At 39.9% G+C, this 26,007-nt stretch overlaps 2 protein-coding genes, 1 long non-coding RNA gene and 1 pseudogene across 3 annotated transcripts; 1 reads left to right on the top strand and 3 right to left on the bottom strand.

The window, feature by feature from the left end:
- Window positions 1–409: 409 nt before the first annotated feature.
- LOC109136228 (uncharacterized) lies at window positions 410–2,848 on the bottom strand. The gene is made up of 2 exons (XR_008969975.1): window positions 2,172–2,848; window positions 410–757 (listed from the first exon to the last, which is right to left on the bottom strand). It is a non-coding gene; the product is annotated as an uncharacterized LOC109136228 (long non-coding RNA).
- Window positions 2,849–7,117: 4,269 nt separating this feature from the next.
- Window positions 7,118–11,890, bottom strand: LOC104905100 (protein MAIN-LIKE 2-like). Its single transcript, XM_057390859.1, has 4 exons — window positions 11,039–11,890; window positions 10,735–10,964; window positions 7,397–7,532; window positions 7,118–7,300 (listed from the first exon to the last, which is right to left on the bottom strand). Exons 1-4 carry the CDS (start codon window positions 11,441–11,443, stop codon window positions 7,118–7,120), a joined length of 954 nt encoding a protein of 317 aa, XP_057246842.1. The 5' UTR covers window positions 11,444–11,890.
- A 4-nt stretch (window positions 11,891–11,894) lies between these two features.
- Window positions 11,895–15,993, bottom strand: LOC130591978 (uncharacterized). Its single transcript, XM_057396001.1, has 2 exons — window positions 15,856–15,993; window positions 11,895–12,885 (listed from the first exon to the last, which is right to left on the bottom strand). The coding sequence occupies exons 1-2, from the start codon at window positions 15,907–15,909 to the stop codon at window positions 12,496–12,498; spliced, it is 444 nt and encodes a 147-aa protein (XP_057251984.1). The 5' UTR covers window positions 15,910–15,993; the 3' UTR covers window positions 11,895–12,495.
- Window positions 15,713–25,332, top strand: LOC104905103 (mediator of RNA polymerase II transcription subunit 32-like; annotated as a pseudogene).
- The last annotated feature ends 675 nt before the right edge of the window (window positions 25,333–26,007 follow it).

Here is a 26,007-nt window from a genome sequence, read left to right as displayed (position 1 = left end):
GCAACATCGCGTGTCTGATCCAACTGTAGTTCCAAATCCCATTCCCGAGCCAAATCATCCACCATCTCATATGACGTAGCGGTATTAGGTCACGGGTAATTATGTCGATCCTCTACCAAAGCTCTCGTCGCATCGAACCACCGACCCATCCATTGCAAAATATGAAGAATGAAATTAATTATATTCCTTATCAATAATTAACAGTTAGATATATATACATAGAATATGAAATTCATACGTAGCATGTGTTTGTAGGGTCCAGTCTGACAGTCTCATCATCGATAAAGAGAGGATGACTATATGTGTAACATCCCGTCCAAAATCAAGAAGAACATAGCCTTAAGATAAGGAAATAGGTATAGATAATGGCAGCGGAAATTCAAAGAGACAGAGATGTCACTCTAAGGAGTAGAACAAAACTAAAATAGAATACCATCATAGGTAAAAGTCAACTCCAGTACATATAATAAAAAGGGAAGATGAGGTCCCATATCCTCATTCTTCAACAAGTCTCAAAGAGTCATAACACCACCAAGAAATTCTCAAAATCATAGAGTAAACAAAACTAAGACAACTGTAAAACATAGTTCCAATACATGAGTCAAAACTAGAATTAGCTACTTAAACCAACTACGTATTTAATCCTAAATCCAGATATGAAATACTCATCCACTATGATAAGCTCCCTTTCTTTGCTCTCACGGGGAACACACACACCCCCGATCCAGACTAGAACCACTCTAAACAGCGTCACCATCTGCACAAAGATACAACAATTTCCACAATCAGTGGGGGCGTAACTAGCAGTTCTCCCAGCTCAAATAGAAACAGATAAGAGCTTAAATAATTAGAAACAACATCAGAAAACATAATACCAAATACCAACTCGCTATAAGATACCAACAACAACCATGTAACAAATGCGGTCAGCGTTGCAAACAAATGCAACAAATGCGGTCCACAAGCTCAAACATAACAGACCATACCGCATGTGAGTAGACTCATTGGACCATGCCGCCCAAGGCCTACGTTGCATATTCGAGGATTCATACCGCCCTTTTCGAATAGCTATAATCTACGGATCATACCACCCGTAGTAACCAATGGACCATACCGCCTACGGTTTAGTAACCAAAGCCTAGGACCATACCGCTCTTAGGTTAACGAGCATAAATTTCTAGGACCATACAGCCCTTAGCAATTCCACTCAAACTCCTTGAACCATACCGTTCATAGGATTTCCTAATGAAGACCTCTAGAACCATACCGTTCCTAGAGTTACTCTATCAACAACGTGCAATCATACAAGACAAGCACACATCAATCAAATCCAACCATCAAATAGAACAAGTCATGAACGTAACTCAACTAATCATACCCAACAAGGTTCCCAAATGAGTTTGCTTAGCCAACACAAACAACCGGCGCATTTCAAGACTCAAAACCAAGGGTTACCCATCACATGAGGACACATACCCTTAACGTAATACTTAAACCACCCAAATACTACTCAAACTTCCTTAGCATACTTACCTAAGACCAACCAAGCCAAGACACACAAGCTGTAAACCCAAAACAAGAAATAAAGACACCACATCACGACCCAGGGCAGACCACCCGTCGCGAGGTGCGACGAGGCTCGCGAGGTGCGACGAGGCTCGCGGGTCGCGACTGGCAGCGTCGCGAGTCGCGAGCAGTCTTCTGCCGTGGCTTGCGAGCTTCGTTCGCTCGTCTACGCACGCTCCTCCGAGGCTTGCTCCAACCTCCTTTACACCCCACACTTACACCAAACAATCTCGTAATGACCATGACTCACCAACAACAACAACAACAACAACAACAACTCCATCAACAACAAAATGACAACAACGACAACAACACTCTCCAACACCAACAACAACGACGATAATAACAACAACTCCAACCCAATGACAACGAAAATAACAACGACAATAACAACAACAACACTCTTCAACACCAACAACAACGACAATAATAACAACCACAACGACAATAACCAACCCATCAACAAAACAACCACAATAGCAACATGAAACTTTAACCATACAATCTTCTAAGTTCTTCCTAACATGATACTACGTTCTCTAACGCATTTCTAACAACCTAAGTTCAATATCTATACTCCACCGAACTAGAAAAACACTAGTTACCTTTTCCTTGAATGTTGAAAACTCTTATTTTGCACTGCTCTGTTCCGACTATGATTCGCGGTGATCAAAAGCTCGGAATCCAAATCGATCCGGTCAAAGTAAAGAACAATATGTCATAAACGTTCTGTCCAAATTTGAAGACTATCCAACGGTTAGATCTCCGGCTACGGTTATTTTCGTAAAGGTGCGACAGGGAACAAAACCGGATGACTCGTCTGATTGCAACGAAAACTGCAGTCGCGTCTTCCCCTTTATTCAAAAACAAATTATACCACGAGCAAGATCTTTCCGAGTAGATAGATTTTGACTACTCACACGCTCAATTCGGATAAGAAACGAAGGAGATATGATGCAAAGAAAATGGGTGTGCAGAAATGGACGAAAATCGAGAAGAGAAAAGAACTCTTTCTCTTCTTCTCTAATGGTTGGACGAGAATGGGGTGTGAAATGGAGTCACAAAGACCAAGGGTTGCTGATTTTATTTTCAGAAAAATGAAGAAGAAAGGGTGATGATTAAAAGGGCAATAAGAAAGGTAGACGAAGAGATGACCTTTGGTTATCGCAACGTTACAAGAGGAACTTAAAAAATCTGTCCAAACTCTTCATATAACATGGCTATATCAGAATTTTCGGACCTCCCTAAAACAAATAACAAAATGTACGAAGGCTATTACTAGTACAATGTACATTTTCCGGCATCACGTAAACGTTCAAGAATAATATGTATAAGTATATGTTTTCCAAACTAAAAATTATTATTACCAACGTAATAAAGAATACACGTAATATACTATCACATTATACACTCGGCACACGCAAAAGTTCTACATTGTCCGTTTTATAAGAACAATGCAGACAACCATATAATACAACTAACACAATGCCACATAAATAAGACGCACATTATAAACTTTGCACAAAGTCAATTAAAATAATGTAGGTGTAAATATATATATATATTATATATAATATATATATATATATATATACTTTCCGAAAAATAATTTGATAGAATTATAATTTATCACATCAGATAATAATAATTAACACGCGAAAATTTCAGAGAAATTTCGGGGTGTTACAATCTCCCCTCCTTAAGAAGAAGTTCGTCCTCGAACTTAAAATAACAAGGAAATACCTGAGACAAAAAGCTTTGGATACTTGAGCCTCATCGACTCTTCCGTCTCCCAAGTGGCTTCCTCGTACTTTTGGCTTCTCCAGAGCACCTTAACCAAGGGTATCACCTTCCTTCTCAGGGCACGATTCTGACGGTCCAAGATCTGAACAGGTCGCTCCTCGAAAGTCATGTTCGGCTCAATAGAGACCGACTCTATAGGAATGACATGAGACTGATCGCTGCGATACCTCCGCAACTGCGACACATGGAACACATCGTGCACGCTCGACAATCCAGGGGGCATAGCCAATCTGTAAGCCACCTCCCCAATCCTCTCGAGAATCTCATAGGGCCAACTACTTCGGGCTTAACTTGCCTTTTTGCCCAAATCTGCCACTCCCTTCATCGAGATACTTTCAACAGCACCTTATCCCAACGGTGAAAGAAATAGGCTTCCGACGCAAGTCTGCATAAGACCTCTGCCATCTTGAGCAGCCTTCATCTAGCCTGAATCACCTTTACTTGCTCAACATATCTTGGATCAAGTCTGGTCCCAACACCAACGAGTCACTTATGTCGCTCCAACAAGTGGACTACGACACTTTCGCCCATACAAGGCCTCATAAGGAGCCATCTGAATGCTAGCATGGTAACTGTTGTTGTAAGAGAACTCCACCAAGTTCAATGACTTCAACCAAGACTCTTGAAATTCCAAAGCACAAGCACGGAGCATATCCTCCAGAGTCTGAATAGTCCTCTCTGTTGCCCATCCGTAGCAGCATGGAAAGCGGTACTCATTTCAACTTAGTACCAAATGCTTCTTGCAGAGCAATCCAGAAATGAGACAAGAATCTAGGGTCACGATCAGATACTATATCCTTCGGAACACCGTGCAACGAATGATTTCATTAGCGTAGGCTTCCGCTAACTCTTCCATAGACCAAGTATTCTTCATCGGAATAAACCGAGCTACCTTAGTCAATCGGTCCACAATCACCCACACCGCATCTTACCCCAGCAGCTCTGGAAGACCCATAACAAAGTCCATCGAGATAGAATCGAACTTCCACGCGGGAATTGGTAATGGTTGTAGCAAACCACCCGGTCTCTGATGCTCGATCTTGATCTTTTGACACACCAGACACCTGGCCACAAATTCGGCCACTTCCCTTTCATGCAAGGCCACCAGAAATTAGCCTTGAGATCCTTGTAAAGCTTATCACCCCCAGGATGAACAGAGTAGGGAGTACAATGAGCTTCTTCGAGAATCTTCTTCTTAAGCTCCAAGTCATTAGGCACACACCAACGACTCATAAACTTTAGACCTCCCTCGGAATCGACTTCGAAATTTTCGGCTCGGCCCTGAGCCTTAGCTTCACGGATCTTTTCCAACTTAGGATCATACTTCTGCTTCTCTCGCAACTCTTGGAACATGCAGGCTCGGCACTCAAGCACAGAGAGTTTCCACCGAACCCGAGGTACCACCTCGATTTCAAGCTTCCGAAATTCATCACATAAGTCTCTCGGCGGAATTCTAACCGCATTAAGAGAATGCTTTGACTTACGGCTGAGAGCATCCGCAACCACATTAGCTTTGCCCTCATGGTAATCAAGCAGCAGATCGTAATCCTTGATCAGCTCCAACCATCTCCTCTGCCTCATATTCAAATCTCTTTGAGTGAAGATATACTTGAGGCTTTGTGGTCGGTAAACACCCTACACGAAACCCCATACAGATAGTGTCGCCAGATTTTAAGAGCGAACACCACAGCAGCCAACTCCAAATCATGAGTAGGGTAATTCTTTTCATGCACCTTCAACTGCCTGGATGCATACGCCACCACCTTCCCTTGTTGCATAAGAACACAACCCAATCCAAGCTTCGATGCGTCACTATATACTTCAAACCCAACCCCTTCAGTAGGCAAGGTCAGAACAGGAGCGGTAGTGAGGCACTTCTTCAATTCTTGGAATGCTTTTTCACACTCTTCGGACCACAGGAACTTGCTCTCCTTCTTCATCAATTTAGTCAACGGCTGAGCTATCCTTGAGAAATCCTTAAAAACCTCCGATAGTAACCAGCAAGACCAAGGAAACTCCGGATCTCGGAAACATTCTTAGGACTCTCCCATCCACCACAGCTCTAACCTTAGAAGGATCTACCATAACTCCATCCTTGCTGATAACATGGCCTAGGAACGACACCTCCTTCAGCCAGAACTCACACTTGGAGAACTTTGCAAACCATTTCTGTTGCCTTAGAATACCCAAGATCAACCTCAGATGCCTCTCATGCTCTTCTTCATTCTTAGAGTACACCAGGATATCGTCGATGAAAACAACTACACACGAATCCAGGAACTCATGGAAAGAGCGGTTCATCTGATCCATGAATACACAGGGGATTAGTAAAGCCGAAGGGCATGACAACAAACTCATAGTGCCCATATCTTGTTCGGAAAGCGGTCTTAGGAATATCCTCCTTCTTCACCGGAATCTGGTGATAACCTGACCTCAGTCTATCTTCGAAAATACTCCGCACCCTTTAACTGGTCAAACAGATCCTCAATGCGGGGCAAGGGATACCGATTCTTGATAGTCACCTTGTTCAATTCCGATAATCGATGCAAAGCCGCATACTCCCATCTTTCTTTTTGACAAACAGAACAGGAGCACCCCACGGCGAGACACTTGGCCTAATAAATCCCTTATCAATCAATTCTTGCAACTGAGTCTTCAACTCTTGCAACTCAGCAGGCGCCATCCTATACGGGGCCTTTGACAAAGAGCAGTACCAGAAGTCAAGTCAATGCTGAACTCAACTTGTCTTTCGGGAGGGATACCCGGTAACTCATCAGGAAAAACGTCCGGATACTCACGGACAACGGGAATGTCCTCTAACTTCGCTTCTTGGGTCAAATCTTTCACCATACAGAGGAACACTTGCTCCCCTTTCTGACGGAGCCTTTGCATTTTGAGAGCAGATACGATCTTTACTCCCTTCTTCAACACCACTCCACTATAGGAGATACGCTTGCCACATGGACTACGAAGAGTCACTTTTTGATCGCGGCAATGAATCTGAGCACGATACTTGAACAACCATCCATGCCCAAAATAACATCAAACTCGACCATGGAGAATGCCTTGAGATCGGCAGGCAGATCAATACCCAACACAGAGATAGGCACTCCACAATACTCGGCCAAACAAGGGTAGTTCTCCCCAGAAGGTAGAGAAATAAGAGTTCGAATAGGAGAACTCGAAGTCAAATTAGCTTTCTTGGCAAACGAATTAGACACACAAGACACAGAAGCACCAGAATCAAACAACACAGAAGCAGGAACAGAATTAACAAGAAAGGTACCAGAGATGACGTCGGGATGAACATCGGCGTCGGAATGAGTCATACTGTAAACCCGATTCTTGGCGGAGCAGAATGACTAGGAGGAACAGGGGCTTAGCTGTAGCCCTCGGATTCTTGGGACACTCATAACTCTTGTGACCCGCCTCTTACAATAGAAGCAAACAATAGCAGCACCCTCACAATCCTTTCCCGGATGTAAGGCTTCTCACACCTCCGACACTTGGACGGATCAGAACCCTGCCTAGAACGGAGCCTTGGTATCCACCACGGAAACTCGGCTCAAACCTCGGCTTCTTAGCCGGACCAGGAGCAACAGACGGAAAAGGCTTCCTTCACAGATGCAGCCTTAACAGCTTCTTCCTCTCTCACTGATGCATGAACACTAAGGGCCATCTCATAAGCAGCTTGAAAGTAGTAACCCCGAACACAGCACCAGGGTCCTTACCCTCGGATTCATCTTCTTTATATATCTCTTAACCCTCTCAGCTTCGGTGGGAATGACAGTACAGCAAATTTAGACAGCTCCGTGAAGCGGTCGGTGTACTTCTGGATGTCCATATTCCCTTGAGTCAGAGATAGAAATTCTTCCTGCTTTTGCCAGCGCAACTCATCAGGGTAGAATCTCTCTTTCAGCTTGGCGGAGAACTAGGTCCACCAAAAACCAGCTGTAGCCATCACACATCCTTCACCGTACTCCACCAATTATCCGCCTCTTTCTTCAGATAGACGTCCAATCGGTACCATTTCGGCAGCAGAGCAGTTTGTTGCCGTGAATAGCTTCTCCATCTCCCTTAACCAGTTTTCCAGACACAGGATCAGCAACACCATCATAAGTAGGGGCCTGTGACGGTCAAACCGGTCGAAAGCAGACTGCCCACTACCCGAAGAAAGCCATTAGCCAAAGATGAAAGCATTTTCCAGGCTTACGCGACGACGATGCGCAGCTTCCTTTCTAGCGGCTAACTGTTGTCGTGGAGGCATACTACAAAACAGAAACTATCACATTAGTCTATCAAAATCACATAAGCAAACATTAAATCGATAAACATAGTAAACAAAATGTTTCCCCAGGTTTACTTCCTACCCAGGTAACTCTCATACACTCTAGACTTGAAATCTAAGACACTAGTAATCCTAGTCACAAGTCTACTCATCTTCTGGAAAATAATAGCATCCTAACAGAGCTTCGGAACGTTTTGCTCTGATACCAACTGTAACATCCGTCCAAAACCAAGAGAATAGCCTTAAGATAAGGAAAGTTATAGATAATGGCAGCGGAAATTCAAAGAGACGGGGATGCCACTCTAAGGAGTAGAACAAAAACTAAAACAGAATATCCATCATAGGTAAAAGTCAACTCCAATACATATAATAAAAGGGAAATGAGGTCCCATACCCTCATCTTCAATAAGTCTCAAGAGTCATAACACCAAAGAAACTCAAAATCATAGAGTAAACAAAACTAAGACAACTGAAACCATAGTTCCAATACATAAGTCAAAACTAGAATTAGCTACTTAAACCAACTAAGTATCTAATCCAGTCCAGATTGAAATACTCATCCACTATGACAAGCTCCCTTTCTTTGCTCACACGGGGAACACACACACCCCGACCAGACTAGAACCACTCTAAACAGCGTCACCATCTGCACAAAGATACAACAATTTCCACAATCAGTGGGGAGTAACTAGCAGTTCTCCAGCTCAAATAGAAACAGATAAGAGCTTAAATAATTAAAACAACATCAGAAAACATAATACCAAACCAAATCGTATAAGATACAACAACAACCATGCAACAAATGCGGTCACGTTGCAAAAATGCAACAATGCGGTCCAAGCTCAAACATAACAGACCATACCGCCTGTGAGTAGACTCATTGGACCATGCCGCCCAAGGCCTACGTTGCATATCGAGGAACCATACCGCCTTTTCGAATAGCTATAATCTACGGATCATACCACCCGTAGTAACCAATGGACCATACCGCCCAGGTTTAGTAACCAAAGCCTAGGACCATACCGCCCTTAGGTTAACGAGCATAATTCTAGACCATACGCCCTTAGCAATTCACTCAAACTCCTTGAACCATCCGTTCATAGGATTTCCTAATGAAGACCTCTAGAACCATACCGTTCCTAGAGTTACTCTATCACAACGTGCAATCATACAAGACAAGCACACATCAATCAAATCCAACCATCAATAAGAAAAGTTATGAGCGTAACTCAACCAATCATACCAACAAGGTTCCAACATGAGTTTGCATAGCCACACAAACAACCGCACGTTTCAAGACTCAAAACCAAGAGTTACCCATCACATGAGGACACATACCCTTAACGTAATACTTAAACACCCAAATACACTCAAAATCCTTAGCATATTACCTAAGACCACCAAGCCAAGACACACAAGCTGTAAACCAACAAGAAATAAGACAACCACATCACGACCCAAGACCGACCACGTCACGAGGTGCGAGAGGCTCGCGGGCCGCGACTGGCAGCGTCGCGAGTCGCGACGAGGCTCGCGAGTCGCGAGCAGCCTTCTGCCGTGGCTTGCGAGCTTCGTTCGCTCGTCTACGCACGCTCCCCCGAGGCTTGCTCCAGCCTTCCTTTACACCCCACACTTACACCAAACAATCTCGTAATGACCATGACTCACCAACAACAACAACAACAACTCCATCAACAACAAAATGACAAACACAACAACTCTCCAACACCAACAACAGACGATAATACAACAACCTCCAACCCAATGACAACGAAAATAACAACGACAATAACACAACACACTCTTCAACACCAACAACAACGACAATAATAACAACCACAACGACAATAATAACAACAACAACGACAATAACCAACCCATCAACAAAACAACCACAATAGCAACATGAAACTTTAACCATACAATCTTCTAAGTTCTTCCTAACATGATACTACGTTCTCTAACGCATTTCTAACAACCTAAGTTCAATATTTATACTCCACCAAACTAGAAAAACACTAGTTACCTTTTCCTTGAATGTTGAAAACTCTTATTTTGCACTGCTCTGTTCCGACTATGATTCGCGGTGATCAAAAGCTCGAAATCCAAATCGATCCGGTCAAAGTAAAGAACAAGATGTCATAAACGTTCTGTCCAAATTTGAAGACTATCCAACGGTTAGATCTCTGGCTACGGTTATTTTCGTAAAGGTGCGACAGGGAACAAAACCGGATGACTCGTCTGATTGCAACGAAAACTGCAGTCGTGTCTTCCCCTTTCTTCAAAAACAAATTATACCACGAGCAAGATCTTTCCGAGTAGATAGATTTTGACTACTCACACGCTCAATTCGGATAAGAAACAAAGGAGATATGATGCAAAGAAAATGGGTGTGCAGAAATGGACGAAAATCGAGAAGAGAAAAGAACTCTTTCTCTTCTTCTCTAATGGTTGGACGAGAATGGGGTGTGAAATGGAGTCACAAAGACCAAGGGTTGCTGATTTTATTTTCAAAAAAATGAAGATGAAAGGGTGATGATTAAAAGGGCAATAAGAAAGGTAGACGAAGAGATGACCTTTGGTTATCGCAACGTTACAAGAGTAACTTAAAAAATCTGTCCAAACCCTTCATATAACATGGCTATATCAGAATTTTCGGACCTCCCTAAAACAAATAACAAAATGTACGAAGGCTATTACTAGTACAATGTACATTTTCCGGCATCACGTAAACGTTCAAGAATAATATGTATAAGTATATGTTTTCCAAACTAAAAATTATTATTACCAACGTAATAAAAATATACACGTAATATACTATCACATTATACACTCGGCACACGCAAAAGTTCTACATTGTCCGTTTTATAAGAACAATGCAGACAACCATATAATACAACTAACACAATGCCACATAAATAAAACGCACATTATAAACTTTATACAAAGTCAATTAAAATAATGTAGGTGTATATATATATATATATATATATATATATATATATATATATATATATATATATATATATATATATATATATATATATATATATATATATATATATATATATATATACTTTCCGAAAAATAATTTGATAGAATTATAATTTATCAGATCAGATGGTTTTGGTCTATATGCATACTCGGGAATCTGGATCGAAGAAGGGATGCTCTGAACATAACCCAGCTGTCGTTCTACCCAATCTGGGTTGTACGGCTCAATGATATCACGATAACGTATGCAGTCGTAATACGTCGTTCTCGGAACCATGGTAGCTGGATCATCCCCATATGGCGTCCAAACGACCTGCAATTTTGAAATAATGCAATTAGTTTAAACTAGTACTCATATAAAAGAATAATATTTAGTAAGTTATGTACCTCTGAAGCATGAAGTTTATCCAAGCGTCTGCGTATCGAAGCAAGTCGGATCACATTATTACTCACGATGTCATCATCCCACTTTCTAGCTCGAGGATCATGAGGACTCAATGCTACACCATCTTTCTGAGGCCGAAAACAAGGGAAGTACTCGTATATATCCAACATTGTGAAAGTGAGACAACCAACAATCTGACAACATTCCAACCTAGTCACCACCCCCAGTTGACGATACAAATACGCCAATGCCGTAGAGCCCCATGAGTACGTATGCACTGAATTAAGATCATCTAAATCAACAATGTTCATCGGTAAGATCTGGGTACCACTCTTATCCATAAATAGCGTACACCCAAGTGTGAGAAGCAGATATGCGCGAAGAGTCACGTCAGCGGGACGAGGCATGCGTTTACATCTATCAAAAATCTCCTCAACATAAACGCCGCCTTTTTTCCAAATAGGTACGTGTGGCTGAAATAGCTCCTCATGAGTAACCTGGAGCCGTAGGGATGACAATTGGGCGGGGCGGGTGCGGATGATGGTACCCCCGCACCCGCATTAAATTCTCATCCCCATCCACGCCCCACCACCCATTGCGGGGGGAAATTCTAGACCCACCCCCGCCCTACCCCGCACCCGCGTCGTACCCACTTCATCCCCGCAAAAAATCCACCAAAAAAACTGCCATAAGCCCATTATAATTGTCTACTTCACAAAATCACAATATAATATAGTAAAAGAAAAGTTAAAATACATTAACAAAGACAAATGTTTTATTACATTTCAAAAGTGTCTTCAAATACGTTAGTAATATATGTATATAAATAGAATTTTAATAATAAATATGCGGGGCGGGGGTGGCGCGGGCGGGGGTGGGGTGGGGCGGGGCGGGGCGGGGATGGGGTGGGTATAACATAAAATCCACACCCCGCTCCACCACCATTATTGCGGATACAATTTTAATCCCCATCCCCGCCTCATCCCCGCCAAATCTAGACCCATCCCCTCCCCAATTGGGCGGGGATGGGGCGGGTCTCCTACTTGACCCGCCCCACTGCTATCCCTACCTGGAGGAGCTCCTCGTACCTAACATACAATTCAGTAGATGACAAACTACCACTAACTATGCGACGCTCAATAGGAATTCGCAGAATCTGCCAAACATCATGCAACATGATTGTCATCTCTCCGAAAGGCAAGTGGAATGTGTTTGTGTGGGCTGCCAGCATTCTACAAAAGTCGAAATCAATGGCATGTCGAGGTGCGTAAACATAATATGCGGCAGATCACCAATACTGGACGCAGACGTACGTCGCTGCAACTGAGAATCGAACTGGCCCTTCCATCTCTGGAGAGAGTATGAAACGCACACGAACGATTGTGACACCTAATAAGTCCCCGATCACACTCCCTAGAATTCCAAATATAGCTGGAAATGTGGCCGCGGAAACTAGGAATCACGCTCCATCAAGGGGACCCCCCAACATAGGGCCCTCAACTAACCATGTAGTATCATGAGTAGCTCTGCTCTTGAGTTGACTAGTCCCTGCACTCGACAATTCCCCAACAAACCTCTCTCCTCTACCCTTTCTCATAGTAGCACGTGAGGTGCTGTCACCCATATCAGCCCGGTCCCCCGAACCTCCAACGTCCATCATATTATCTAACTCATCCTCGTCCTGGGAATCCCAACCCAAACTATAATGCACATCTTCAGGAATAGGAATAGGCACAACCCGATGTTCTTCCCTCGCCCTCCTAGGCAATGCATCCACACCACGAGATCGAGTGTGTCGTGGCCCAGATCCCTCAAAACCAACACTCTTGCTCCGTAAAGCCCATCGAGCCTAATTATCAATTATGTTAATTAGTGATTTTTTTATTGGAAATCAATTTAAACTATTCAATTTAATATAGATCTAGGCATGTTCGTCATTATTTTCTTGTAATTACTAGTTTTTATAACTAATCAATAAATAAACTTTTAACTATTAAAAATCAATACTCTTTAATCCATTATAGTCAACACTAATTACTAAATTGTTGCATAATGATTAACCGTTAATTATCAAATAATTTATCACCATTAACATGCAATAATAACTAATTACAAAGTAAAACAAATTATTCGCTAATATTAGCATAACATGCTAATATTCATTGTTGTTAAGTTTTTGATCCGGATCTAACGATCCCATGATTCAACAATCTGGAAGGATCTCAGCGATCTTTAGATCCTACCTAACCACACAAAATCACATGGTAGGAACTTAATATGATTGTACGATTCTGCAACTCTACGATCCAATCTTACCGTAAAAAAATCACAGAGTAATTTCACATACTTCCTCCGTTTTTTTAGATGTTACAGTTTCTATTTTAGGAAGTTTTGAATTAGATGTTACACTTTTATTTTGGGTAATAACTTCTCTCTATCTCTCTCCTATCACATGTTCACATGGGACCCTTTTGTTTCCCATTCTCTCTATCTCTCTCCTCTCCAAAAATTACCTAGGAGTCCGTGATTTGAAAAGTGTAACATCTAAAAGAACGGAGGAAGTATTATATTTCTTAGGTATTGGTTGCATGTTACTTCAATCTTATAATATTGAAAATCTATCACTATTTGCTAATGCAATATGTCACTATTAATATGTGTAAATTTTTAACATAAGGTTCTCAACATATTCTAGCATAATTATCTCTATTTTACCAAATGGTAGGATCTTACGATTCTAGATTCGATCCCAACGGTTCGATTCTGCCAACCCTTATGATCCAAAGTAGGATCCCGACCTAATAACATTGCTTATATCACTAATATGCTAATTTTTATATCACTAATACACTAATATTAATATGATAATAATAATATGCTAAAACAAATCTATACAAATATATTAAAAAGCGTGCGAAAACAAGAAACTGTGCCACGTGGCGCTCTCCCTAGGGAGTTTTAGTTTATATAATCCATGTACAATAAAAAAAATAAGAAATTGCATAATATAGGGTTTGATCCCGAGACCTCAAGTACATATACTAAAGTTCTAACCACTAGGCTAAGTTGTATTTAGTGTTATTATGATGAAGTATTATATTAATTAATGAAATTTTTTCTTCCCGAGGCATAGCCGGGGCCTAATAACTACTTAAAATAATTTATAACTATAGACATGCTAATATTCATCGGCTTCATTCACTATTATCAATAAAATTAAAATAAATTATTATTACTAACATATTAATATTTTTTCTATCACTATTATTATCACAAAAATCAGAAAAAAATATCACTACTAACATGCTAATATTATTCGTAATTATTCGCTATTAAACACTTATAATTCAAATTCAATCAAGTTTCTTCATTCATTAAAGTAAAAACTGAAACCCCTAAAAAAAAAGTTAAAAATTGAAAATAAAATAAAATAAAAATACTCACCACGCACGGAACCTAACAGTGTGTTTGGTTCATTTTTAGTAAAGGAAAGAAGGGGAAGAGAAAGGAAGGGAAGAAAAAAGAAAAGAATGGAAGAGAAAGGAAAAAATCTTACTTTTCCATGTTTGGTATAAATTTTCTCTTTCCTTCCGAATTCGCCTGCTTTTGGGAGGAAAGGAAAGTGAAATTTTATTAAAAAGTCTTTCCTTCCAATTCCTCTCATTTCCTTTCACTTAATTTTCTTTTAGGGGGCGTTTGGTTTGGGGTTTTTAGGAAAGGGTAAGGGAAACAAATAGGTTGATTCCCTTACTTGTTGTTTGTTAGCACATTTTAATCATTCCCTTTACCCTTCCCTTTCCCCCAAACTCCTCTACTTCCATTACCCACACCCCCCAAGGTTTCACTTACCCTTTCCCTCCTCTACTCCATGGTCACTTTGACCAATGATTGACCACCACCCCAACCACTAGAACAACCACCCCAACCACTAAACCACCACACCATCCACCAACCCACTACCCCCAGCCACCGACACCACCTCTCGTCGCCACCCTCACCACCAAAACCACGCCCACCGCCGACACCAGCCCCACGCCAACCACCCGAACACCACCCCAAACCCAAAAACCACCCCGTTCTCGAAACACCACCACCGCACCCGAAAACCCACCCCCATTCCCGAAAACCCCACCACCTCACCCGAAAACCCACCCCGATTCCGGAAAACACCACCACCGCACCCAAAACCCCACCCCCATTCCCGAAAACCCACTGCTACTACTACCAAACCCAAAAACCCATACCCTCGAAAACCCACCTAATACCCTAAACCAAAATCAACAGCGAAAAAGGAAGGTGTGGGGCAACGACGCCGAAGGAAGGAGAAGGGGAAGGAGAAGCAACGCCAAAAGAAGAAGAAGGCGGTGAGGGAGGCGCCACTGAAAGGAGAGGGTGGTGGTGGGGGAGGCGGCGCCGAAAGAAGGGGCGGGGGTGGCAGCAAATAGATTTTTTTTGAAGTAAAAGTGTGGTGGTCGTGGTGGAGGTTGAGAGGTGGAGAGGTGGTGATATAAGGGTTTTCCTTAGATATCTTAAACAAACAACATATTAAATCTAAGGGTTTGCCTTTCCATTCTCCTTATTTCTGTTTCTTAAACCCTTACCCTTTCCCCTCTGTAAACCAAACGGCCCCTTAATGAAACAAACATTGGAAAGTAATAAATTTCCTTCCACTTCCTTTCTTTTCCTTCCAAAATGTTTATTCCACGGAGGAAACGAAAAACAGTTCGTTTCCATGGAAACGATTCAAACGAACTGTTTTTTCGTTTCCGTGCTAGAAAGCAATTTGCACCATTTTTTCCGGCGAAATCACAAAAGTTACCTGAGTTGAGGACTCTACGACACTGGTTTCTTTCACCTTCTTCTTTGGGGCCATGTTCTTCAGATCCGGTAAACTCGCCGCGTTTTATAGGTGGTTGTGTTGGTGAAATTCACCCTCAAACTATATAGAAGGTGGTGGTGTATGATGCTGGTGGCAACAATGTTGAAAATTGGTTGGATGAGAAGTGAGGGAAAGAGTTAAAGTGAGGATGAGAGATGACATTGATACTTGAGGTGTTACCTTATATAGAGGTACTTTTACCCTAATTTAGGTATACTTTTTGAGTCTTTCTGTTTATCCCAATTTCCGTATTTCCTTGTAATTTCTTTTTTTTAGGGTTTATTTATTTATTTTTATCAATTGATTCTACTTCCTAAGCAGTTCATGCGGTGTTAAATTACCTTTCCTAATTGTTAGCTATTGAATGTTACCGCTAGGTGTCCAACCATCTTATGAGAGGTTTGTATAATTTTGTTCCATAATGTTTATGTCCCAGTTGCAACGTCTGATTAATGAGTATGTTGCATTGATACTTGAGGTGGAATGAAGAATTGGAGTAACATTTTCTTGTCAGATTGTGACGTTATGTTGATATTGAGAAATATCGTAGGGGGAAATATGTTTGATGATAGAGGAGCATGGAATTATACATTATCCCAAGGTGTGATATGGTTCTTGGAAAAATTATTTTAAAGTAGTTGATGAAATAGGTTGTGTCAGTTAAAATTAGTGTCTGTCTGAAGTAATCACCATATAAGGATATCAGTTACACTTAATGATGCCAGGTACGGTACCAATGATGTCTTGGCCTAGTGGTTAAGATTGTGGTGCTGTGAACGATCCTTCACAGGTTCGAATCCTCCCACCCCTTAGCTGGAATTTTTTAAAATTGTTCAGAATTCTGTCACAAATATTCAGCTAGCAAATTGCCGGGGAGGCCTTTTAGGCCCATAAATAGCTTTTCCCCTGCTGTAGTGGCGTGATCCGGGTAGCTATCAAGTTCAAATATAGTACGCAAATCAGACTAATATCAATTGATGGAAGATTAGAAAGTGGATGTGCTAGTTGTGTGTGTTCTCAAGAAGGAACGGACATCTATAATGTAGCCTGGATTTTTGTCACAGCTTGACTCTTTAGGAGGAGACATCTGTTTGATCATTCTTCATATTTTGTCTTGTTCTGACTTGTCTACTGCAGTGGGGCTTGTGACTCCTCCTAGTTATAATTAGTTATATAAGTTGCCCTTTTGTGCTAGTTTTCTCCATCTCCTTATAGCTTAGCTCCCTGTATATCTGTTACAGTTTTCTTTGATAGAGACATGTTTGATCATTTCGCATGTTCTCACTTGTGTATTGCAATGGATCCTGTGAGGCAGTTTTATTTTGGTGTTCACTTGATATATCCTCATTCTGCTGTTCATTTTTCTTGCAATATATGAACATCGTTTAGACGCTGATGTTTTCATTATATAGTTGAGTTGACGATTTATATCTGAAACTCGAGTTTCTTTGGGTATATATCTAGTAGTGTTGATCATACAAGGTAAATTGCATGTTTTTCCTTGAAGCCATATTACAATTAATGTAACCAGGCATGTCATACTTCATGTTTATGTTTGATGTCATATGTGTCATGTGTTATATTTTGTACCTATATTATCTTTTTTTTTGGGGTATCCAGATTGTGCCAATGGACAATATTGTAGATGCCCTAAATAATGCATATCAAGATTTTCTTGCTGCTGCTGCTGCTGCTGCTGGGGTCTGTGAAGCAAATGAAGCATCTGGAAGTCAGAAGACAGCAGCTACAGATGCTTCCCTGGAGAAATTTCAAACAGCATTGGGAACTATTCAAGGTTGCTTGTGATCAAGCTGAGGAGTTTGTAGAGTCTGTTAAGCAGAGAATAGGATCAGGGTGCTTGGTGGATGAGGCCACTGACCCTGTGACAGGGAAGCCTGGTCAGCCTGTTGCTGGTTTTCCACCCATTAGTGCTGTAAGGCTAAAACAAATGAGTAAAGCAGTGAGATGGCTTGTGATTGAAGTGCAGCAGGGTTCTGGAAACAGTGGTGGATCGTCACATCCCAATGCTTATGCTCCCTTCGACGCCAGATTCACAGAGGATACAACTCAATAGGTATCTGTGCTGGCCAATTTTCTATTTCCTTTGTCTGAATTTCAGAACTTAGTTACCTAATTCTCAGTATGTTGAGATTTCAACGTAGGTTATTATGCATCCCTGATGCAATTCCATGAGTATACTCATACATTTGTTATACTACCTCTGTTTTTTTTAGATGCAGCATTTGATTATATATAAATCTTAAACCTATTGAAAGCAAGAAGTGGGATGAAATCTCATGAATAGTAAACTGAGTGTGTATAGTATGAAGAACAGAAGAAATAAGACTACTGTTCATCATCATATTGCTTAATTTTCTTCCGTTTTCGCCTCTATCCTTTTCTCCTTTGTTTTACTTCCTCAATCTCTTTTCCGGATTTTTCTCTGATCCTCTTCTTTTTCAGTCTTATCTCTGGTTTGAGGTATTCTAGGCATCCTCTTCTGAGATCCTCTTCACCAACATTTGGGTCCTCTAATTTTTCAAAACGCCATATGAGAGCGCAACTGCGCAACAAACAGATGAACTATCTTCTTTCTGCTCATTAGTGCTGTAAGGCTAAAACAAATGAGTAAAGCAGGAGATGGCTTGTGATTGAACTGCAGCAGGGTTCTGGAAACAGCGGTGGATTGTCACATCCCAACACTTCTGCTCCCTTCGACGCCAGGTTCGCAGTGGATACAACTCAATAGGTATCTGTGCTGGCCAATTTTCTATTTTCTTTGTCTGAATTTTGGAACATGGTTACCTAAATTCTCAGTGTGTTGAGATTTAAACGTAGATTATTATGCATCACTGATGCAATTCCATGAGTATACTGATACATTTGATTATGCAAGAAGTGGGATGAAATGCTTTTGAATTGTGAAATGAGTGTGTTAAGCATGAAGAAATAAGAATACTGTTCATCATCATATTGCTTATTTTTGTGCCCTTTTCTCCTCTATCCTTTTCTCCTTTTGTTTTACTTCATCTCTTTTCCGGATTCTTCTCTGATCCTCTTTTTTTTGTGTGTCTTATCTCTGTTTTGAGGTATTCTGGCATCCTCTTCTGAGATCCTCTTCACCAATATTTGGGTCCTCTCATTTTCCGAAACGCCATTTGAGAGCACAACAAACAGATGAACTATCTCCTTTCTTCTCAACTCAAACAAAACAGCTTTTGTGCGACAGTACCACTACTTTCCAGTTTCCCTCCTTCACTTCGCACCTTAAGCTCTTTGCCAGATATTGGCCATTCTCTCTTATTCAAAATTTAGGGTTTTTCCTTCATTTTCTCATATTGCTTTCGTCGTTTTTGTTGCTTTTGATATTTCACTGTTGTTTATGTTTATAAATCGTTATCCAATTTTATTATATGTTTTTAATTGCTGTTTGCGTTGATAATCAGGCTAAGATGCAAACTATTTCTGAATTTATAGGCTCCATTGTTAGATCTGTCAATTCTTCCCTCATTACTGGTAATTTTTTTTTTTCCAACTAGCGGTAAATTTATTATCTATTGGATGCATTGTTCGCACTGATTCTGTTCAGATCGTGTTCATCCTTGTCCTCTTTCTCCTTAGCAGCTTCACTGTCTCTTTTTCTCTACTTTTCAAGTTTGGATCCTTTTTTCCTCTTTTTGAAGAACCTGAATTCTTGCCGAGCTTCATTTTTGCTCTTTGATCTATTGTACCTTATTTGGATTTTGCTTAGACTAGGTTTTATGTTCTACCCAAGCTTTGGTTCTAGGTTTAGTTTTGTTTGTCTGTGATTGTCGAACTCAATTTACAGAAGGTGAAGTGTTGTTATTTTGTGATATCTATGAAGATTAATATCTTGTATAGATTAGTGGAAGAAGGAAACTGGTGCAAATTGGCCATTACTTTTCTTTTGTTGATTGTGGGTTGCAGGTACACTTGGATAAAAATGTAAGTGATTGGTGGTCAATTTTGCTCTCCTTTTCTTCTCTATTTCCTTGTTTTTTCCTGTATTGAGATATAGAGTTATGGAGTAGTATATAGGTTATAGCAAGTTTTGAGTTGATTTTTTTTCCCCTGCTTGCTATCAGAAGATGTACTAACGACTTGCAAGTATTTTCACTAACTGAGCAATACAAATAGGCACACTTCCTTTAATAATTTGCTTTTTGCGTGTTAATATGTTGTAGTTTCATGTGGTTAAACCGTTAAACTGCAAGTTTAGTAATTAGCTTTCCCATTGGATCAAAATAATCTAAATCTCGACTAAATAAAAAGTTCATATGTGATCATTGTGTAATTAGATGTTTTACCCAATATAACAGTAATCCAAACAACCGGCCATTACATATATTGCAAGTATCAATATCACTGTCACTAATCCAGAATCTTCTAAATTTGTTAACTGAAGTACATTTTGGTTATTAATCCAAAATTTGTTTTGTAAACATTGTTTGTAGCTTTAGAAGAGTATTTGGAAGGGAATGTGAACATAAGGGTTAATAGAGGGAGATTATTTGCTACTTTGGTTTTTTTTATTAGAGAGATGTTTCGCTAAATATAGAGAAGAGACGGGAGAAAGAGTAAGAGAAGATGGTTTATGGCTCGTTTGGTTAGTGGTACTAAATGGTAGTAATGATAATGTTTTCTAGTGTAAATTTGTGAAGGCATTCTTATGTCAGCATCTATGGTAATGCTACTTTATTCCCAAAAAACGTATTTTCTTCCTAAAATTTCATTACCATCCATTACCACTTGGGAAGGCGGTATTGAGTGGTAATGACAATTTATAAAGAAAAATCCATGTTTTGACATCAAGTTTCATTACCATGGGTATTAAGTTGGAATTATCTAAACAAATTTATGTTAAATACCATTACTACCATTTAGTACCACTAACCAAACGGGCCGTTAGTGTCATAGGAGGGATAAGTGGTGTGGGGAATGTGAAGGAGGAGAGAGCGAAAGAGGCACATGAGAGCCTAGGATGAAATGGTTGGTTGCTTTGTTTTGTGAATATCGTTTGCAGCTCTGATTGAGCTAGCTGTAGCCTGGTTTAGTTATTCTGTAGCACGGGCAACTAAAATTGCTATTCATGGATAAAGTGAATATCATTAATCATTTATGGATGTAGAAAGATAAGGAAAAGTTAAATACCGAATTGCAAGAGTTAATAGGGACAACTAGAAGGAATTGATAGTTGGAGTTTATGTGAGATTTGGTTTAGTTTCAAACTCAATTAAGAGTTTGTTTTGATGTGTATAATAGTACATCAATTTCCTTAGAGGGTAGCACATACCGAGAGGTGGTATAATGCGGAAACCATTTGAGATCAAGAATGATGCAATATTAAAATCTCATCACTTAGACTATATTATTTTCTCAATGTGTGGTGGGTTTGTGCTGGGTAAAGAACACATGTATCTGATTATTAGGTGATTTTGTTGCACAAATTAGTGTATTGCCAATTTCAGCTAACATTTTGTTTGCACTACGAGAAATTGGCTGGTGGAATTAGGGGGTGGTTATCCTTTTCTCATCCTTAAATTATGTGGCTCTATAATCAACTGTGAGAAATATTTTATATTAGCATAAAAATTCATTAAGCCATCTGGTTCTTAAAATTCATCCTGTTAGATGCAGTCATGCAGACTATATCTGTATTCATATGCACTGTAACTGTAGTTTACAATCTAGGCTTTTATTTGGTTGATCACAAGAACTCCACTACACACACAAAAGGGTCGTTTGGTTCAAGATATGGAATGGAAAGGGAATGGATACAAATAGAGGAGGGAAATGCTAACAAAAATTGTTACCTTTATTAAGTGTTTGGTTCAAGCCAAGGAATGGAAATGAAGGGTAACCATTAACTTCAAGTAATGGATTTTGTTAGTTGAGGGGAGGGAAGGTAACAAATTGGGGGAATTCATTTCTATCAAGTAATGGTAATGGATTGATGAGAGGTTGAACCAAACAAGAAGAAAAGGAATCGGTAACTGATTCCGTTTCTTGAAACCCAAAAATAGTGAACCAAACTACTCCAAAGAGTAGTTATACAACCAATGTGATACTCCCTCCGTTCTTAAAAAATTGTTTTATGTATTATTTTGGTGAGTCCATAAATAATTCTCCTGTTACCTTTCACTCCGTCCACTAACTTTATCTCTCTCAGGGGGAGTTTGGTTTATGAAAGGAAAAGGAAAAGGGTTTAAGAAAGACAAACAAGGAGAAAGGAATAGAAAACCCTTTGTCTAAAATTGTTGTTTGGGTAGAAAATCCCATCTCCTCTTCTTACCATTGCACCACCATATATCCTCTTCCTTCTTCTCTTTCTCAAGTTCCGCCGGCCACCACCCTTCCCCTCACTGCCTGGCGCTGCCTCCTTAAGGCCGTCCATGACCACCGCGACACCACCTTGTACCACCACCCCTCCTTTCTTTTCCTTCACCACAATTACATATGAAATTTGAGGTTTTAAAGGTCAAATTCGGCCATAAAAACTCTAGATCTAGATTTTTTGTGGTTGAATTTGACCATCTAAAGCCATAAAAAAAAGGTATTCATGCATTCTTACTCTTGATTTTCCTTTTTTTTTTTTGAATTTTTAGGGATGAAATTTGAAGTGGTGTTGGTGGATTTTTGAGTAGGTACTGGTGGTTTATGTGATGTTTTATTGGCTAAGGTGGAGCCATTGTAGTTTCGTTTTCAAGGTGGTGGTTCCGACGGGTGGGTGTCTGATTTCGGCGGATATGGTGGTGGTTGGGGTGGCGGTTAGGGTGGTGTGAGGGTGGTGTCGGTGGCTAGGGAGTAGTGGCAGCCTTCGATGGGGTGTGTTTTCCGGTCGTGGAGGTGGGTTTTGGGGGGATGTGGTGGCTTTGGTGGTGCGGTTGGTGGTTAGGGCGGTGAGGTGGGTGGTTCTATATGGGGTGGGTTAAACTTGGGTGGTCAAACTTAAGTGGTCAATGGTTTCCCTTACCCCTATTTGAAAGTGGAGCGGGTGTGAGTAATCAAGTTAGAGGGATTCGGGGTAAGGAGGGGAAAGGGAAGGAAAACAAACCCCCAAAACAAACAACATAAAAGGGAATCAAGAGGTTTTATTCCCTTTCCCTTTCCCTTTCCAGTTTCCCCCAAAGTAAACGCCCCCTCAGTGTCTCTCTTCATATTGTATAATGTGGGGTCCTCCACTAACTCTTGTAATGTGGATGTTTCGGTCAATGTAAATATCAATTTGTTGTTTGTACTTCGATTTGTCCATTTCCTAGCTATGCTAATATTTTTAGTTTCTGTTTCCCATTAACAGGAAGGATGGACCTCCTTACCTGTTGCCATGCAAAGCAGACTTACAGACAACACAAAAGTGTTCTTACGAATGGTGCCGATGCAATGAGAAACAAACAAGGTCAGACATTAACCATATTCCATCTGGTTCTGGTTGCTTAACATGTGAGAATTGCTCACATTGTTGGAAGATTTTCATACCTTGAGGTACTTCCACATCAGTCTGAACTTCCCATTAATCTATGTGGTTGCTCTTTCTTTTCTTTTAACCTCCGATGCTGTCAACATTTTTTCATATTTATCCAACTGCATCTCATAGTCAATAACTGTTAAGAACAACTTGAGAAGATATTCATGAAATTTGGGAAAGATTAAGTCACAGAATTCGTTTTCTCAATGACTTTTTAAGAACATCGTATTGTGATAAAAGTATATATATTTGTATATGTCTATCATAATTCATAACTTTGCAAGATCTTGACTATGTAACAGGTCTTGGAGTTATATATAATATAGAGATGGGTTGAATGAATCTCATATTCGCTTAAGGTCATTTAAAATTCTTTGTTCCATGCACCTAAAGCTTGTTCCAGCTGCGATTCTCTCCATCTCTTGTTTACTTTCTTCACGTGGCGTGATGAGAGCATAGGAAAAAAGGGTTCAAGTTGAGAGTAAAAAGTTGATGGACGTAATTTGGTAGTTATAAAGGATAAGCGTATCTTTGAGAATGTTTTTCTGATATTTTCTTAATTATTTGAGTTGATTCTATTAGGGTACCTCTGATGCTGTCAACTTTTTTAACAAAGAAGTAATTAAAATCAATTTTTAAAGAGAGTAGTCAAAGTAACCATTGATTGTGTCTTGGATCTCTTCAAAGGTTCGTGTGGAAAATATTGAGGACGTTTGGGCATGCCATACTTGTGGTTGGTCTTCCGTGCGACTTGAAGCACAATTTGAGGGCTGTGAGTTGTCTAGGCAGTATCTTGAGCAACAATTGATGATTGGCAGAGGTGCATTTTTGTTGTTCACCTACAACTGTCACCCCCTTGGCCCTGCAAATAAGGGTGAGTGAATAAAATTGAATCATGTTATGTTTGCTTTGATACATGTGATTGACTTTCGGAAGAGAGTTACGGGTTCTGATTTCATGAAGGAAGCTAGGGTATAAATGTTCTGCTTCTCTCTACTTTAGATTTTTTTTAAGTTGAGTTCAGTGTAGTGTTGAGTGTGGCTATAAATAATTTTCAGTGTAGCTATAAAAGAAAATCAACACAAATAAGAAGGGAAAAACTTTCTGAAATTCGCAAAACTATAAATGATGAGTGAAAAAAGGACAAAGGAATATTGGGAGTTACAAGGGGAGGGAAGGAGAGAGCAAGAGGATGGAGGGAGCAAGCAGTAGGAGGGTCTTTCTTATGTCAATAGGGTATATTAATATAGGAGGGTATTCACCTTACTGAATATTTCCAAGTCATATTTGTCTAATTATATGGGTTCGCTTATCTTACTAATTACTTAGCTTAGCTTCCTAATCTCTCTTTCTGATCAAATTGTCTAAGAGGTACAATTGGAGCTGTTATCCGATGAGATATTACCATATCCGCAAATGGGTGAATATTTTTATAACTGAATCCAGATCAATAAATCGTGCTAAGCATTTATAGGGGCAAAGATACGAATATAAACTTATCTTATACATGGATCTAACTTGTGTGAATATGCTTAAGAAGGTTATAGTTATAATCTTATCTTATAGGTGGATCTAAATTGTGTCAATGCTCAGTGATTTGCAGGAGCTATGAAGTGGCAAAGATGAGGAATTTATCGAACTAAGTGGTTGCAACTAACAAAATATGATGCAAGAGAGGAAGCAGAAGTGTTGAATGCAAAGCTTATGGAGGAGGGGTTTCCTAATCTAGCCAGACCCATGATTCTTTCTCATGTCATTGGTTTGTGGTTGGTTAGATACGAATATCATGTTGTTTTTTTTACTTTGTTTAGTTTGTTCATTTATTCATAATTGGTTTTGATATTGTTCTTGTTTGAAAGAAAGATACTATAAATTGAAAATCGGTTGGTGGCTTGACTGAGCTAAGTTTCAAGTTTTCCAGTGAAGAACAATTCCCTTGACTCACATTGGCAGATTTTGACTGCCTTAAGTTCCTACAGTTGGTCTTGTAGGAGACCGCCTAATTTTAACTTAAATTAGGCACGGTCCATGTCCAATATTAAAAGGAGAATATGCTATTTTTTTTTTTAAAATGACTAGTTTAATCTATTTAGGGATCAGGTTAATCTATTTCGTGATCAATTTAATCTATTCACTATTGACATTCTTTAATCCATTCAGTGACTAGTTTAATCCATTTAGTGATTAGTTTAATCCATTCGGTAAAACTACTGAGTTACTTTTTTGAAATTATCTGTTGTAGTTTGATGATTAGGATAGTGTTGTTTTAGAGTGAAATAGAATGGACTTCTTAAAAAAAATTCAGTCTTGAGTTCGTCTAACTTTATGTTAAAATTAGTCTATTTATTCTAATAATTTGTGAAGTTCCTATTGTTTTCCTCTTTGTGTTTGTTCTATTGGTTTTTGCCCAATTCTCCAATAATCTGGTTGAATCGATATACAAATATCTAATTACATTTGAATCCTTATTCAATGATTCTCTCTCTTTAATTCACCACGACTGTTGCTCTACTTTCTCGCTAGATATTCTCCCACATGGAGAGCTTTTCTTCAAAGGTTTTGCTTTACCCTTTTCTCTCTCTCTTTTTTTTTACCAGAAATATCTT

This window comes from Beta vulgaris, chromosome 1 (assembly GCF_026745355.1).
Source record: "Beta vulgaris subsp. vulgaris cultivar EL10 chromosome 1, EL10.2, whole genome shotgun sequence".
In the NCBI taxonomy this organism is placed as follows: domain Eukaryota; kingdom Viridiplantae; phylum Streptophyta; class Magnoliopsida; order Caryophyllales; family Amaranthaceae; genus Beta; species Beta vulgaris.
This window is presented reverse-complemented; position numbering and strand designations above follow the sequence as displayed.